Here is a 16,316-nt window from a genome sequence, read left to right as displayed (position 1 = left end):
ACCCAAAATACAAAGTCTGGCCAGAATGAAATCTGAGTGCTCAGGATCTCACAGACATAACTCTGAACCCTCGACCAAAACTCTTGAATCTTAATACAATACCAAAAAACATGGGCTATGTCTTTAAGACCAAGCCTATGCAATCCAGAGGGAGTTCAATAAAAACGATGCAGAATCTTAAATTGAATGAGGCACATCCTTGCATCCCTAGACATAGACTTGATATTTTAAAAAATCCTACCCCATTCTTCATCCTCCAGTACTAAATTCAAGTCTTTCTCCCATAATTTCTTGAGAGATGTCAAAACCCCATCCCCTAGACTCTGAATTAGCCGGGAATAGTACGCTGAAGCCTCGTGACCCTTTCCAAAAGCCTCTAGTACCATCTCAAGAGTGTCTGCAGCTTTAGGGGGCTGCATACTACACCCAAAGATGGAACAAAGTAGATGGCGCAGCTGTAAGTACCTGAAGAATTGAGATCTGGGAATCCCAAACCACTGTGTAATATTTTCAAAGGATCTCAATGCTCCATTTTCATACAGGTCACCCAGCGTAGCAGCTCCCTTCTCAATCCATTCTGTCCAGCAAAAAGGGGACTTGTTAATACACAATTTAGGGTTTAACCAGATACTTGCAGCAACATTCATGTAAATGTCCGAATTGAGCACGTGGGAAACTTTTGTCCTCACTAACTGCATGTGTGAGATAACGGGATGTGTCTTTACTTCTCCGGGCAGCTTGGTAGAAAGACATTGCAATGGCAAGATAGGGGCAAGGACCTCCTGTTCAATAAAAAGCCAGGGAGGAGCTCTTTCAGGCGGAAGTAACCAATGCGCCAAATGTCTGAGACCAAAAGCATAATAGTAAAACAATATTTTGGGGAGACCTAACCCACGTTTGTCAATTGGCCTGTGTAACTTGTTAGAATGTATTCGAGGACGTTTACCATTCCAGATAAAAGATTTAGCAATACTATCAAATTGTTTAAAATAAAAGAGGGGTACTTCAATGAGGAGAGACTGTAATACACTATATTGCCAAAAGTATTCACTCATCTGCCTTTAGACGCATATGAACTTAAGTGACATCCCATTCTTAATCCATAGGGTTTAATATGACGTCGGCCCACCCTTTGCAGCTATAACAGCTTCAACTCTTCTGGGAAGGCTTTCCACAAGGTTTAGGAGTGTGTTTATGGGAATTTTTGACCATTCTTCCAGAAGCGCATTTGTGAGGTCAGACAATGATGTTGGACGAGAAAGCCTGGCTCACAGTCTTCGCTCTAATTCATCCCAAAGGTGCTCTATCGGGTTGAGGTCAGGACTCTGTGCAGGCCAGTCAAGTTCTTCCACACCAAACTCACTCATCCATGTCTTTATGGACCTTGCTTTGTGCACTGGTGCACAGTCATGTTGGAACAGGAAGGGGCCATCCCCAAACTGTTCCCACAAAGTTGGGAGCATGGAATTGTCCAAAATCTCTTGTTATGCTGAAGCATTCAGAGTTCCTTTCACTGGAACTAAGGGGCCAAGCCCAACTCCTGAAAAACAACCCCACACCATAATCCCCCCTCCACCAAACTTCACAGTTGGCACAATGCAGTCAGACAAGTGCCGTTCTCCTGGCAACCGCCAAACCCAGACTCGTCCATCAGATTGCCAGATGGAGAAGTGTGATTTGTCACTCCAGAGAACGCGTCTCCACTGCTCTAGAGTCCAGTGGCGGCGTGCTTTACACCACTGCATCCGACGCTTTGCATTGCACTTGGTGATGTATGGCTTGGATGCAGCTGCTCGGCCATGGAAACCCATTCCATGAAGCTCTCTACGCACTGTTCTTGAGCTAATCTGAAGGCCACATGAACTTTGGAGGTCTGTAGCGATTGACTCTGCAGAAAGTTGGCGACCTGTGCACACTATGCGCTTCAGCATCTGCTGACCCCGCTCTGTCATTTTATGTGGCCTACCACTTCGTGGCCGAGTTGCTGTCATTCCCAATCGCTTCCACTTTGTTATAATACCATTGACAGTTGACTGTGGAATATTTAGTAGCGAGGAAATTTCATGACTGGACTTGTTGCACAGGTGGCATCCTATCACAGTACCATGCTGGAATTCACTGAGCTCCTGAGAGCGGCCCATTCTTTCAAAAATGTTTGTAGAAGCAGGCTGCATGCCTAGGTGCTTCATTTTATATACCCGTGGCCATGGAAGTGATTGGAACACCTGAATTCAATTATTTGGATGGGTGAGCGAATACTTTTGGCAATATAGTGTAGGTAGTTAAATTTTGGAATACAATTCATTTTTATAACATTAACCTTTCCAATCATAGATAATTGTAATGAAGCCCACCTTTCCACATCACTTAAACTTTTTTATTAAAGGGTCAAAATTAACTCTGACTAAGTCACATATATTTGCTGGGAATAAAATACCCAAATACTTAATGCCCTGTTTGGGCCACAGAAAGGCGCCCGGCTGAAAAGCTGTTACCAGGCAGTACGCTGTCAGAGCCAAAGCTTCGGATTTAGACCAATTAACTCTGTATCCCGAAAATTTAGAGAAGGAATTAATAATTCTGTGGAGACAAGGCATAGATATCATCTGCGTAAAGCAAAAGCTTATGCGCCACACCTCCCACCACCACCTCTGGAAAATCATCCTCCTTTCTTATCGCGGCTGCTAATGGTTCCAGAGCAAGACAAAACAATAATGGGGAAAGAGGGCAGCCCTGCCGGGTGCCCCTATTCAGTAAAATAATCTGAAATTAATCCATTTGTTTGTACTGCCGTTACAGGGTGTCTATAAAGTAACTTAATCCAACCAATAAATGTACTCCCGAACCCATACATTTCCAAAATCTTAAAAAGATAATCCCATTCTACCATATCAAACGCCTTTTCGGCGTCAAGTGAGATGGCAGCGACCGGAGACTGATCATTCGATACTGACCACATGATATTAATGAAACGCCTAATGCCTAATGTTAACGGCCCCGAATAAACCCTACTTGATCCATTACATCTAGCTGGATCAGGGAAATTGGACAGTAACTTTTACACTCACTTGGATCTTTGTCCTTGTTAAGAATCAGACTGATCCGGGCTTGTGTCATGGTTGGGGGAAGCTTTCCATTCTTTAATGATTCTGTTTATACTTCTAACAAAAGTGGAGCCAATTCTGTAGCATAAGATCTAAAAATTCAGCGGCAAAGCCGTCTGGCCTGGGAGTCTTGCCTGTAGGTAAGGATTTAATTACCTCGTTAAGTTCCTCCAAGGTTATCTCAGAATCAAGAGAATTTTTTTGCTCAGTCGTCAGTTTAGGGAGTTCTAATGGTTCCACAAAATTTTTAATATCTTCATCAGTACACGAAGACGTGGAGCTATAAAGATCAATATAGAATTCTTTAAAAGCATTATTAATATCAATGGCCGAGGTAAAAATTTCACCACCAGCAGATTTCACTGAGGGAATGGTAGAAAAAGACTCTCTCTGCTTTATATATCTAGCCAAAAACGTCCCTGCTTTGTCCCCCGACTCAAAGTATGACTGTCTTGCCCCAAATAACCAAAACTCCACCTTCCGCGACAAAATAGTATTATATTTGTATTTCAATCCGGTCAATTCTCTGAGGCTGTCAGATGACATTTGGCGCTTCAGCTCTGCCTCAGCATTTTTAATATTCCTTTGCAACTCCACGAGTTCTCGAGCTTTGGATTTTTTGGTGAATGAGGCATACTGTATGATCCGACCCCTAAGAACCACCTTAAGTGCCTCCCAAGCCACGCCCACAGAGGATACTGAGGACCAGTTGGTCTCCATATAAACACTGATTTCAGTCTTTAACATTTGTTGGAAATCAGGATTTTGCAAAAGGTATACATTAAAGCACCAACTATATGATTTCTTTTTCTCTGTGTGTGGCAACATCTCTAAACACACCAGGGCATGATCTAAGACTAAGATGTTTCCAATTGAGCAGTCAACAACAGATGAAATGAGAGACTTAGATATTATGGAATAAATCTTATGGACTGATGAAAAAAATTTATAGTCCCTACCAGATGGGTTCAAAAGTCGCCAAATATCTACAAGACCAAGATTTTAACACATCCTGTGAAGCGTCAGTGTTGCTCTAGGGGGCTTACACACTTTTGCTTCACTATGTTCAAGGACTGAGTCCATCAAAAGATTAAAGTCTCCTCCCAATATTATATCATGAGGGGTGCCAGCGGCTTGCAACATCCCTTCAAGATCTATAAAAAAGCCCTGATCATCAGCATTAGGTGCGTAAATATTAGCCAAAATCAACCTTTGCCCCTGAATGTCTGCTAAAACAATAATGACTCTTCCTAATTTATCTTTAATCTGTTTGAGACATTTGAATTGTAGATGTTTATTTATCAGTATAATGACTCCCCTACTCTTACTTGAACCAGCACTAAAGAAAACATGTCCACCCCATATCTTCCCAAATTTTTCAGCTTCCTGCGGGGAAAATGCATTTCTTGAAGAAAGACTATTTCATATTTTTTATGCTTAAGAAAATAAATAACCTTCCTTCTTTTTATGGGGTGCCCCAACCCATTCACATTCCACGTGGAGAGTGATAATCCACTCATATTAACATTTGACATATTGATATAATGAAAAAATAAATTGTGTGTCAAAAATAAGATTATACAGACCACATTCTCCATTAATGCAACAATCAAACCCCGAACAGAACAAACAGAAAGAAAAACATGCGCATTAACCATGCGCACGACAGCGCCAACCGGCGTCAATCCCTCTAAACTCAAAGAGTCCATGTACGCATACGAGAACCCCCGCAACAACTTTGCCATCGGATTGCTCAAGTCCGGTGCTTCTATACAGATTTTGTGAGGCAAAATTACATAACAGAAAATACTTTGTAAAACATATCCCAGCCAACAGGCAAAATAAACACAAAGAACATGTAGATTCATTCACAGAACTGTCTCGAAGGTGTGTTCCTCCACAAAATAAACTCCAGCTGATGTAAAGCCATTCAGTTTCCTCAGGCAGACAAACAAGTGTTTCAAGTCTTCAGTGTCGCCTGTTATGAGTGCAGCAGATGACGTAATCATTCCAATGTCCCGCAAAAATACTCCACATAACAAATTCCAGCCAACAGGAGGCATAAGCACAAAGAGCGAACAGATTCATCCACAAGTGACCCGAAGGAGTGTTATCCAACAAAACAAGCTCCAGCCGATAGGCGGAACCAGCAAAAAAAAAAAAAAAAAAAAACTTACTCAGTCCGTCTACTTTATAAAAGACGTCCTTTATGTGAGCATGTAGAAATTTTGCGGTCATCCATAGTGTCCATTCTCAATCTGGCCTAGAACTTCAGTGTAAAAGCGATCTTCTGTCAATGCAAAAGTTTCTTGGAGTCACTCCACAAAACAAACTCCAGCCGCTAGGCGGAGACAACGCAAAAAGAAACCCCAAAGTAAGTCCACTCACATAAAAAATGCCCAATGGTTTACTCACCCATAGTTTGTATGAAGGCCAGTGCCTTTTTGGGGCATAAAAATACTTTGCTGCCGTCCTTGGTGTCTATTCTCAGTTTGGCCGGAATCATCAGTGCAAAAGCGGTCTTCAGTTGATGTAAGAGTTTCTTACATTCCTTGAACCGATCGCGTTTCTCTCGTCGAATTCGCAAAATCCGGGAACAAGAAAATATTGTGATTCTTCCAAGAAAGCTTTCCTTTCCTCCTCGTCTGGTGCAACATGAGATCTTTATCGGATGATCTCAGAAATTTGGCCAGAAATGATCGGGGCCTGTCTCCCTCAGCAGATCCGCGAGCCAGGACTCTGTGAGCTTGCTCGATTTCCAGTTTATGGCCTGTTATATCGAGCAGACTCGGGAAGAGCTCGTCAAGGAATTTCACCATATCTCTGCCCTCTTCATGCTCAGGAATTCCAACAATCCGTATATGTTATTCCTTCGGCTCATATTTTCAAAATATTCAAGTTTTTCCAAAATAGATTCCAAGTCTGTTTTGGACACGGGTGGATTAGCGGATAATTCCCTTTCCGATGATTCAAAATAATCGATCCGTTTCTCAACATACGACACTCTTGTGACCAACTCAGAGAATTTTGTTTCCATCACCGTAATCGATCGACATATTACAGCGAGATCTTCCAAGTCAGCAACAACCTTTGTCAGCATCACCGAGATGTTGGACAGTTGATGCTGAATTTCATCTCCCAACATGCTTCCCAAATCGAGTCCCCGGCTTGCAGTCCTGTCAGAGGCCTCAGCTTGAACACATAGGTGTATTTTAATGTCTCCAGAGTATGAGGATTTTGACTTCTTTGCCATGTTTACCTCAAAGAGCAAATATGTAACTGGGTGTATCGAATCTCACCAGATTATGATAAGAAAATAATAAAAAAAACTAGCAAAGTGCGCAGAGCTAGTCGCTTACACGTCTGCTCCTCACATGGCGTCACGTGACTCCTCCAATTGCTGCTTTTAACAGATCCATATTCAGATCTTTACAAGGGTTATATAAATTAACAAACTTTAACCTATTTTGTAATTCTATTATTTCTACACTTACACTCTCAAGACTTTTTTCACTAGATACATTTCTATATACCAAATTTTCTTTAATAAATATAGCACATCCACTTCCTCTCCCATTTTGTCAATCTTTCCTTACCTCTTCATATCCAGAGATTTTAAAACTTAAGGACTTGCATAGCCAAGTTTCTTGTACACATATTATATCTGGGGGATTATCCAAATCTTGTATATACTTCTTAAATTCTTGTCCGTTTGCGATTAGACTCCTAGCATTCCACTGAAGTATTGAAAATGACATCATATAATTCTACTCTGAGAGGCTTGAAGATATGAAGACTTACTTCCCTCTACTGCCACCTCTTTAGATGTTAGCATTGCATGAATCTGTTCAGCCGAAATTCCATTTAAATTGAGATATTTAGCTGCACATCCTGCCACTACTTTCAGCTTATCAGATTTCCTTTCCACTTGTGTTGTTCCATTTATTACTGCACAAATGAATGCCACAAAGTCCAATTTCTTCACAATAAGGGAGTCTTCTGAGTTTGTTTCAGATGATTCTACTTCACTCAGTGGTTTGTCTTTATAAGCCAATTTAGGATTATCTTCATATCTATTCTGCCTCTTCACTTCTTCCATTTCAGTACTTCGTTTTGACTCTGCGAGCAGCTTCTGCATATTTTAAGTTTTGTGAGGTCTTTACTTTTTGAATTTCCCAAGCCTGCTGTTGTACTGGACACCCTACATATGCAGCGCTATGTCCACCCCCACAGTTGCAGCACCTAACTTCAGCTCCCTCCTCACATTTTCCATACTCATGTTCATCCCCACACTTTGCACACCTCATTTTCCCTTTGCATACAGTCGCAGAATGACCCATGTGCTGACATTTATAACAACAAAAAGGCGGAGGAATATATTTCCACACCAGAAAGCTAATGAACCCTAATCACTCGTGACATTCACTTTCATCATCACCACCGAAAGTCTCTTACATTTTTATTATCCACCCATCTCATTAATCTTTTGGCTGAAGTAACTTTGCCCCAACTAAATTTTCTCTGATATCATCCATTGTAACACTGTGAGGCACCCCAGAAATGACCCCACTCTTTTTCCCTCCCACTTCCTTGCAAATTACTTTACCACCAGCTAGTGTTTTCATTTTCATCTTAGCTTTCTGCTTGCCATCATTGCATTTAATTAATACCCTTCCATTTGTGAGACATGCTGCTGATTTCACCACACCTATTTCTTTCTCAATCGCCTTTGACAGTCTAACCAGGTGCATGAATTTTTCTGCTTGTTTAATGAATGTTATCATAACTTTAATATCCCTCATCTCAACCTCATTCACTGCACCCATCTTATGCCTAGGCCCACAATGAGGACTTTGTTCTAAATCATATTCATCTCCCATGTTACTTGCTTTTTTCCGCTTGTGGTAGTGTACTTCCTGGAACATAATTTCTGTCTCACTTTCCGATTCCACCATCTCTTCAGGCTAGATTGGCGAACCTCATGGAAAAAGTCTTGCGTCTGATTCGACTGACACTCCCACCTCAACACCTTCTGTCTCTTTAAGGGCATATACAGTACAACCACCTCTTGGGGGTCCCGACCTCGGACATGACACACGCGGGGGTTTAAATAAGAGAAACAAACACGGGGCAGGTGTCGCTCGCAGCTGAAGGTTGTAATGATCAGCGTTCCCATGGAAACAATCAGGGTTCCCATGGAAACGCTGATTCAGCATGTCAGCGACACCTGAAACAAATAAGGACAAAGCGTTAACACACTTTGACAAAGCAGACTAGGGACGATGATGAAAAGTTCCTCCACAGGCAGGTGCTATGACCGTAACATCACCGGAGGACACACAGCGGCAAATCGCGCACAGCGATAACCCACCACCAGACCCGTGCGCCCACACAAAATACGAACAAGAAACACAAGACAGACAGGGGACGATGATGTCATGGTCCTCGTCTGACAAAACCCAACCTGACCGGTTGACAGAACCATGACATCACCGGAGAGCATACGGCGGTGACGGGTGCACAGTGGTCTAAAAACCGGACCACACAACACAAAGGCAGACCGGTATCTATCTAAATTAATTTATAATATTTTTAAGCAAATCGCATTTATGTTCACATTCCAGACTTTTATTATAAATGTTTAAATGTTACTTTCTCCACTTGGTATATTTCTGAAATCTTTTCTCTCTATTTTTGAAATTGTGGGGGTTCAGATTTTTGGTAATTAGTTTCAAAGCTGCTATTCTGATTACCCTAAATATATTTTGTTCAGTTTTATTTATTAAGGACAATGGCATTTTACCCAAAATAAGGTTTTCTGAATGTATTTCTATTAAATATTAAATTAACCTGTCTAATCACTTCATTCCAATAAGTTGTCAATTTAGAGCACTCATATAGAATTTGACTGTAATGAGCTTTTATCTCTCCACAATTTCTCTAGCAATCCCCTTTTACCATACTATTGTATTTACTTTGAATAACAGGTGTTATAGATCTTATTTATATCTTCCAAGCATATTCCCTCCAAACTCTGGCTTGAGTAGTATGGAATGTATTATATGATATTTCTTCCCAGTCTTGCTGACTCATTTTTATTTTTAATTCATCCTTCCATCTACATATAATTTTATTCAGAGTGTCCTGTATATCTTTCAAGTGCACTCTTTAAAATTGTATTCGATTAGTTGTATTGTATGTATCAATTATATAATTTATTAATGAATGCATTTCCTTTTTTTATTTATTTTACTTTAACTACTTAATAAATATCTTTTTGGCTGTAAATAATAATAAAAAAATAAAACAAACATTGAATTTGGAAGCTCATATTTTTTTCATATTGCTAGGTTTGAAAAGGTATCCATTCCTTTATCAGTGAACAGTTGGTGATATCTTTTCAGACCTCTATCTGCCCAAAACCTAAATGTATTATCTAATCTATATGGCATGAAATCAGGATCTTTAGCAGTTTTTTGTAAATGAACTATATCTTTCTTAAATTTACTATTTTCTTTTTCTGACCAAATTTTAAAAGTACTATTAATACAAATATTATCTGTTGATTTAAATGTGTTGCTTTGTTTGGGTAGGAACAGGGATATACTAATAGATTCCCCCATTTGATAAATTTCCATCTTCCTCCATTTCACTTTAGATTCTTCGTTCGTCCAAATCAATATAGGTTGAATTTGGGCAGCTTTATAATAATTTATTACATTTGGGAATTCTAGTCCTCCAAGCATTTTTGAAAACTTTGTAAATATATATGGGATAAGAGGAAACCTAGAATTAGTCTTAAAATTCAAAGTAGTTTATTCCATTGTCTAAAAACACTTATTTTGAAACAGGAAAATTAACTTAGGGAGAATATTTATCTTTATAGTCTATTCGTTTTGTAATCAATAGTAGCCTATATTTATACACTATATACAAGCTTTTATATTTTAAATTAATTTAAGCTTTTAAAATGATTAAGACTGTGTGTTGTTGTTGTGGGCCTATATGAATTCACTTACGATATATCAGCTGTTTTATATATATATATATATATATCACATTAAGAATTTGTTTGCAGCAGTCCTCTTGAGCTCTGGTAGCAGCCGCTGTTTCTTCTTATTGTGTAAACGTCTTTAATTGCTTCATAATTTTACAGTTATCCCTTGTACTGTGTAAATCATGTGTTTTAAGTTTTCATGATTTCATGCTGAAGTCTTGTGCACAGTTTAAATGAATTTAAATTCTTATTTTCATAATCATCAGCTTTCTCTCGCGAGAAATGAATCGCGTTCTCTCACACGATTGGTTGTGCGCTGCAAACGTCACTCATTCATGCACGAGTGCGTAATCTAATTTTACGCTGTGTCCGAAATCGTTCACTCATTCACTATTTCCTATATAGTGAATGGCAGTGAGTGCACTATATCACAGCAGTGAGTGAACGAAATGAGTGAGTGAATTCGGACGTTGACGTATACACTGAGCGTCGGAGCTCTGGGGCTGTCACAGAAACAACGTCACACATGAACTTTTAAAATACGTGGGCCTTATTTGTAATTCATATTAAATAATATATTAATACAATAAATCTTAATTCTGTTTGTCATTTTAATATACATGTTAATATAAAGAGTAAATACATTTTATCAAATGTACATTATTGTATTGTACTCTTTAAAATTGTATTCGATTAGTTGTATTGTATGTATCAATTATATAATTTATTAATGGATGCATTTCCTTTTTTTATTTATTAAATAATATATTAATACAATAAATCTTAATTCTGTTTGTTATTTTAATATACATGTTAATATAAAGAGTAAATACATTTTATCAAATGTACATTATTGTATTTATTTGTTATACTTTAGTATCTTTAAACTCCAATACAAGATGGGTAGCATTTCTGGCCGCATCGTGCCCTCATCCGACCATAAACAGCACCAACGTTATCATAATCTACATGTTTTAACCGAATATTTAAATCATCCAAAGAATTATCATGTCCACTGTGTGCAGTCTCCTGAGTTAAAATATCACCTCAGTGAATTATTTAGTAAATAATGAATTCTTCAGCTTAATGGAAAATTTATTTAAATATAAAGAGTACATTTTAAAATGTATCTGTATGTTTTGCCTCTCTATATGTTATGTTAATCAAGTAATGATTTGTCAAAAAGTAATTTAATACATTCAGCATGAAATAAAACATTGCAGGAGTGAAGATAGCAGTGAACTCCCAGCTCGTAAGTCTTCCCCGCGGTGGATTATGGGCAATTAACCATCGCGTGTATGGACCTGTCCCGCATGGCGCAATTCATGTGGACTTGCGGTCTCGTGGCCTTCAGTTGCGTGTGCTTGTGAAGTCTACGAGTCCGTAGTCTCATGTGTGTCCCATTTGTGATTTTAGCGCTTGCAAGGGTTCTCGTGAGCGCCCCCTTTGCTCCCTCGATGCCCGTAGTGGGCTCACGGCAATCCGCTACCCAACAGTCCTTGCGACAGACCAATCACAGAAGGACTCCAGTTTCTTCTGAGCTGGAGCATATAACATGGCGGACAAGGCGGTGTTCAATTGCGGATTAAAAATGTATTTTAATAATCGCTTTTTCCTGATTGTCAACGGCGCATCACTTGCTTATCATGGGTATATAGAATCACTTTAAGTCTGATGTGTAGAACTTGTTCAAAACTTTGTTTTATTTAATTTTCCAGAGATATGGAATTACTCCTATTCAGTTTATTGTTATTGTTGTTTCAAAGAGGATTTTAGAATTATTGTGAGTCTCTAAAATATCAAGACAGGAAAGAATAATTTAATGCACATAGCTGTAGCTTGTGAGATTGCTTATATTTATTAATATAGCAACATTCGGTCTAACAGTGCTATTTATACCTGCAGAAGTGTGGCTGTGTGTATTTTATAACTATTTTTGCGAATATATGGTGGCATGTTCTTTCTATACATTTTAATGTGTTCTAAGCTGTAACCATCCAGGTGTCTGAATAATGTTTATTTGTTCTCTAAAGATATAAAACAATAGGGTTTTGTTGCTGTAGTCATTCGTGCACTTTGTTTTTCAGAGGTTCTTTATTGTCAGTGTGTTGCTTGAAATGTAATAAAAACAAACATTCAATAGTTAGTTTAAAGTGTGTTCCTTTACCCTATCTATCAATGGCATGACTTTTTAAAATAATAATTTGTAAAACTGCATGTAAATAAGAACAAATGCGTCATCTGATTGAAGTCTGTCCCAAATGCACACTTTTACCAATCATGCCCCCTCATGAACTTGCTGACTAGTGCCCCATGGTCTGCACTCTTACGTCATCAAAGTCTGCACTCAGAGGAAGACCACAAGGGTGGAGGGTGCCATTTGGGACAGGGCCAATGTCAAATGTACACTCGAATTTAGAGTGCATTGTGGGTAAGAATGAGTGAACAAAAGTAGGGAACGAGTGGCTCACTCAGAATTCAGACACAAAATGACGGACACCCAAAATAGTGCACTAAATAGTGGATGGGGGCAGTTTCAAACAGCGTTAAAGTCAGGATCTAAGCTTGAGTTGACCGAGAAAGTTGCTGAGCTGCATCATGGTACCAGTTAAGCCTGCTTGGATTGGTTTGAATTTGTCAACCTGAAACCCTGAGTTCTTTCAGCGACCTTCATGGTACAGGCCTCAGCTACAGGAGCAAGAGGAAGAATGTGTTTCCATGATTGACAACGGCTGTTTTACTAGAAAATGACAACAAAGAACAACTTGTTCTAGAAAACACAAAATACGTGTCCGGGTTTGGCTAATATATCTGTTAGTAAAATACGATTTGGATGCTTTATTCTGCCTTCCTTGCAGTCACTCTTCGATCAGGAGATGAATTCACTGGTGGGAAGAAATACACGGACACAGAATGTCACAAGCAGTTCTTCGATTTCTTAAAGGAAACAATACATTATCTAAAATATAGATACATATACAAATATAATAGTTTACTTTCAGATTCAAAATTCTTATTCTATTCAGTTCATTTTGATCATGTAAATCTATCATACAGTGTTGCAGCTGCAGGTAATTTATGAGACACATCATAAAGATTATTATCCAAAGCACTTTATTTTAAAACACTAGCACATTATAAACAAAAAGTACAACTACCGAAGAACAAAGTTGTCAACATATAAAGAGTTATGAAAATAAGAAAAGTGGAGGCCCTAAACAGCCATCAGAGAAAGCAAAAAGAAAGAAAAGAGAGATTTCAGTACTGAATGAGAGATATCGACGACTCAGTACTGGAAGCTGCGTTTGGTCTGTATGTCATCCAGGATTTGCTGTAACTCCTCATCCTCAAATCGACCTTCCAAACTACACAACAGAAAAATAAAATATTAAATGAATGAATCCAAAAACAGGCTGGCTGCATGTCAGATTGTGGCATCAAGTGACAGCGGAGGTCTCATAAAACATCAGTCGCAGTATGCAGGACTAAACTGATACTCAGGCTGCATTTTATACTCTAAGAAGTAAAACTCAACAACATTAGGATATGTTAGGCCTCATTTCGACCTGGTATTAAGATGCGTTTCTGGTGATTCGATCACATGGTCAGGTAAGACACATGGCTGTTTATACCTGGTCATTTAAATGCTACTTCTGTAAGCACTTGTGTTTGGATATGAAGATGTATGACGACATACATCAATCACTATGTCATTGTGTTACTGCATGATATTAAAGTCATAAAAGCCAAAAAAAATTGAGAGCTTTTTCTCCCAGATGCGGTTGAAATTTAATCGAAGCACAAACTCAACATGTCAAGCAGAATTATCCGTTACTTTAGTGTATTACCTGTATAAGAGGAGCTTCAGGTGTTTGTGCTTGTCATCTGTGAGAATCCGTGAAGCTCTCGTGATTGTGTATGTATCCGCTTTTAAAAATTTTCAGATCGGATGGTTTTTTGAAAAGCTGCTCGTAAATGGCAAAGTTTAAACTCTTGTTTTAGCGCAGCAGTTGATTGACGGGTGAAGGGTGGTGCTTCACTGCTGCCAGGACGCATTCAGGATGGATTAGCATTTACACTTCAAATGCGATGTGGACACATGCGTTTTTGACCACATTCGTACGTGGTTTCTGTGATCCTATCACAAAACGGTTTAGACCCCGTTTAGACCTGTATTTAGGGCTGACCACATGTGATCGGATCACCCGAAACACATCTTAATACCAGGTGGAAACAGGGCCTAGCATAGGGTGCTATTTTTTAGGGATAGTCACGAGTACTCAGAAGGACAGCAATATCATGAAAACAGTGATCGATAATTACCATGCGTGACATGATGACTTTTCACTAAATACTATACACAAATGTGAGATTACGTTGTGATTTTCAGTGGTACCTTGATTGTCAACAGAGACGTCTCATAGCAACCAAACTGATAAACGATGTGCAATGCGAGAGTATAATTCCCCATGTTTTGAACATCTGTCTCTGCAAATGTTTGCTAAATAATTATCATGTGATGTAGGAACTTTGACTCATTAATGGATATTATTTAATAAAAGTGAATGTTTACCATTGACTCTGTAAATCTGCCTGGGTGCTAACATGTTTGCATGGCGTCACACATACATCTCGGCAAAATCTGGGTTTAAGATTTCCGCATGGGAGAAAGGACGCCATGCAAGGAGCGGACGTGTGAGCGACGAGCTCTGCACACTTTGCTTAATTTTCAATTATTCTCATGTTATAATCTGGTGAAATTTGATACACCCAGTTACACATTTGCCCTTTGTTGCAAAACATGGCAAAGAAGTCAAAATCCTCGGGCTCTGGAGACATTAAAAGATACTTACGTGTTCAGGATGAAAGCCCCGACAGGCCTACAGACCGGGGACTCGATTTGGATGGCGCAGCGGGAGAGGAGATCCAGCGTCAGTTGTCCAACATGTCGGTGATGTTGATGAAGATTCTTGCTGACTTGGAGGATCTCACTGTAATACGTTGATCGATTACGGTGATGGAAACAAAATTCTCTGAGTTAGCTACAAGAGTGACTGATGTTGAAAAACGAATCGATTTTCTGGAATCTTCGGAGAGGGAATTAACCGCTAATCTGCCCACGACCAAAGTTGATTTGGAACATCTCCTTGAAAAGCTTGAAGATCTTGAAAATAGAAGCCGCAGGAACAACATTCGAATTGTTGGAATTCCTGAGCATGAGGAGGGCAGAGATATGGTGAAATTCCTAGAGGAGTTTTTCCCGAGTCTGCTCGACATAACAGGCCACAAGGTGGAAATCGAGTGAGCTCACAGAGTGCCGGCTCGGAGATCTGCTGAGGGAGACAGGCCCAGATCGATTCTTGCCAGACTTCTAAGATCATCCGATAAAGATCTTGTGTTGCGCCAGGCGAGGAGCAAAGGGAAGCTTTCTTGGAAGAACAATAATATTTTCTTGTTCCTGGACTTTGCGAGTTCGACGAGAGAAACGCGATCGGTTCAAGGAATGCAAGAAACTCTTACATCAGAAAAAGATCTCGTTTGCTCTGATGTTTCCGGCCAAACTGAGAATAGAAACGAAGGTCGGTCGCAAAGTATTCACATGTCCAAATCTGGCAATGTCTTTTATAGAAACAATGTCTGAGTAAACCATTGGATGTTTCTCATGTGAGTGGGCCTGACTCGCTGTACTAACTCTTGAGGAAGCTGGGCGACATTTTGGATTTTTTGCATTGGCTCCGCCTACCGGCTGGAGCTTGTTTTGTGAATAACACTTTCCTTAAAGAAACTTTTGCATTGAAGTTCCCGGACAAATTGAGAGTGGACACTATGGATGACTGCAAAATATCTACATGCTCACACAAAGGATGTCTTTTATAAAGCTGATGGCTTGTGTAATTCATGGTATATACTTTTATGCAGCCTCCGAGTGAATTGACTCGATCATCCGGAGAACCGGGATGCCGGTTTTGTTTCTTTTTGTATTGGTTCCGCCTAGCGGCTGGAGCTTGTTCTGTTGAATAACACTCCTTTGGAACAGGTGTTGATTCATCTGTTCGTTCTTCGTGCTTATTCCTCCTGCTGGCTGTAGTTTGTTTTGAGTTTTTTTTTATTTTTTATTTTATTTTACGAGACATTGGAATGATTACGTCATCCGTTGAACTCATAACAGCCGGCTCACTCAACATTTGTTTGTCTGTCCGAGGAATCTGAACGGT

General features: G+C 39.4%; 1 protein-coding gene across 2 annotated transcripts in view; it reads right to left on the bottom strand.

Moving 5' to 3' along the window:
• Positions 1-12,332: 12,332 nt before the first annotated feature.
• The window catches only part of LOC127442983 (DNA-directed RNA polymerase II subunit RPB4), a 31,043-nt gene continuing 27,059 nt past the window's right edge, over positions 12,333-16,316 (bottom strand). The window contains exons 4-5 of one of the 2 annotated variants that reach the window (XM_051701456.1): positions 14,955-15,092; positions 12,333-13,466 (exon numbers count right to left, since the gene is read on the bottom strand). In XM_051701456.1, the coding sequence (XP_051557416.1) occupies positions 13,388-13,466; positions 14,955-15,092 (217 nt within the window). In that variant the 3' untranslated portion in view covers positions 12,333-13,387. The remainder of the gene's footprint in view (positions 13,467-14,954; positions 15,093-16,316) is intronic. The other variant, XM_051701457.1, reaches the window with a different exon arrangement.

Source organism: Myxocyprinus asiaticus, chromosome 6 (assembly GCF_019703515.2).
Source record: "Myxocyprinus asiaticus isolate MX2 ecotype Aquarium Trade chromosome 6, UBuf_Myxa_2, whole genome shotgun sequence".
Classification (NCBI taxonomy): domain Eukaryota; kingdom Metazoa; phylum Chordata; class Actinopteri; order Cypriniformes; family Catostomidae; genus Myxocyprinus; species Myxocyprinus asiaticus.
Note: the sequence above shows the minus strand (reverse complement) of the source record. Positions and strands in the feature narration are given on the sequence as shown.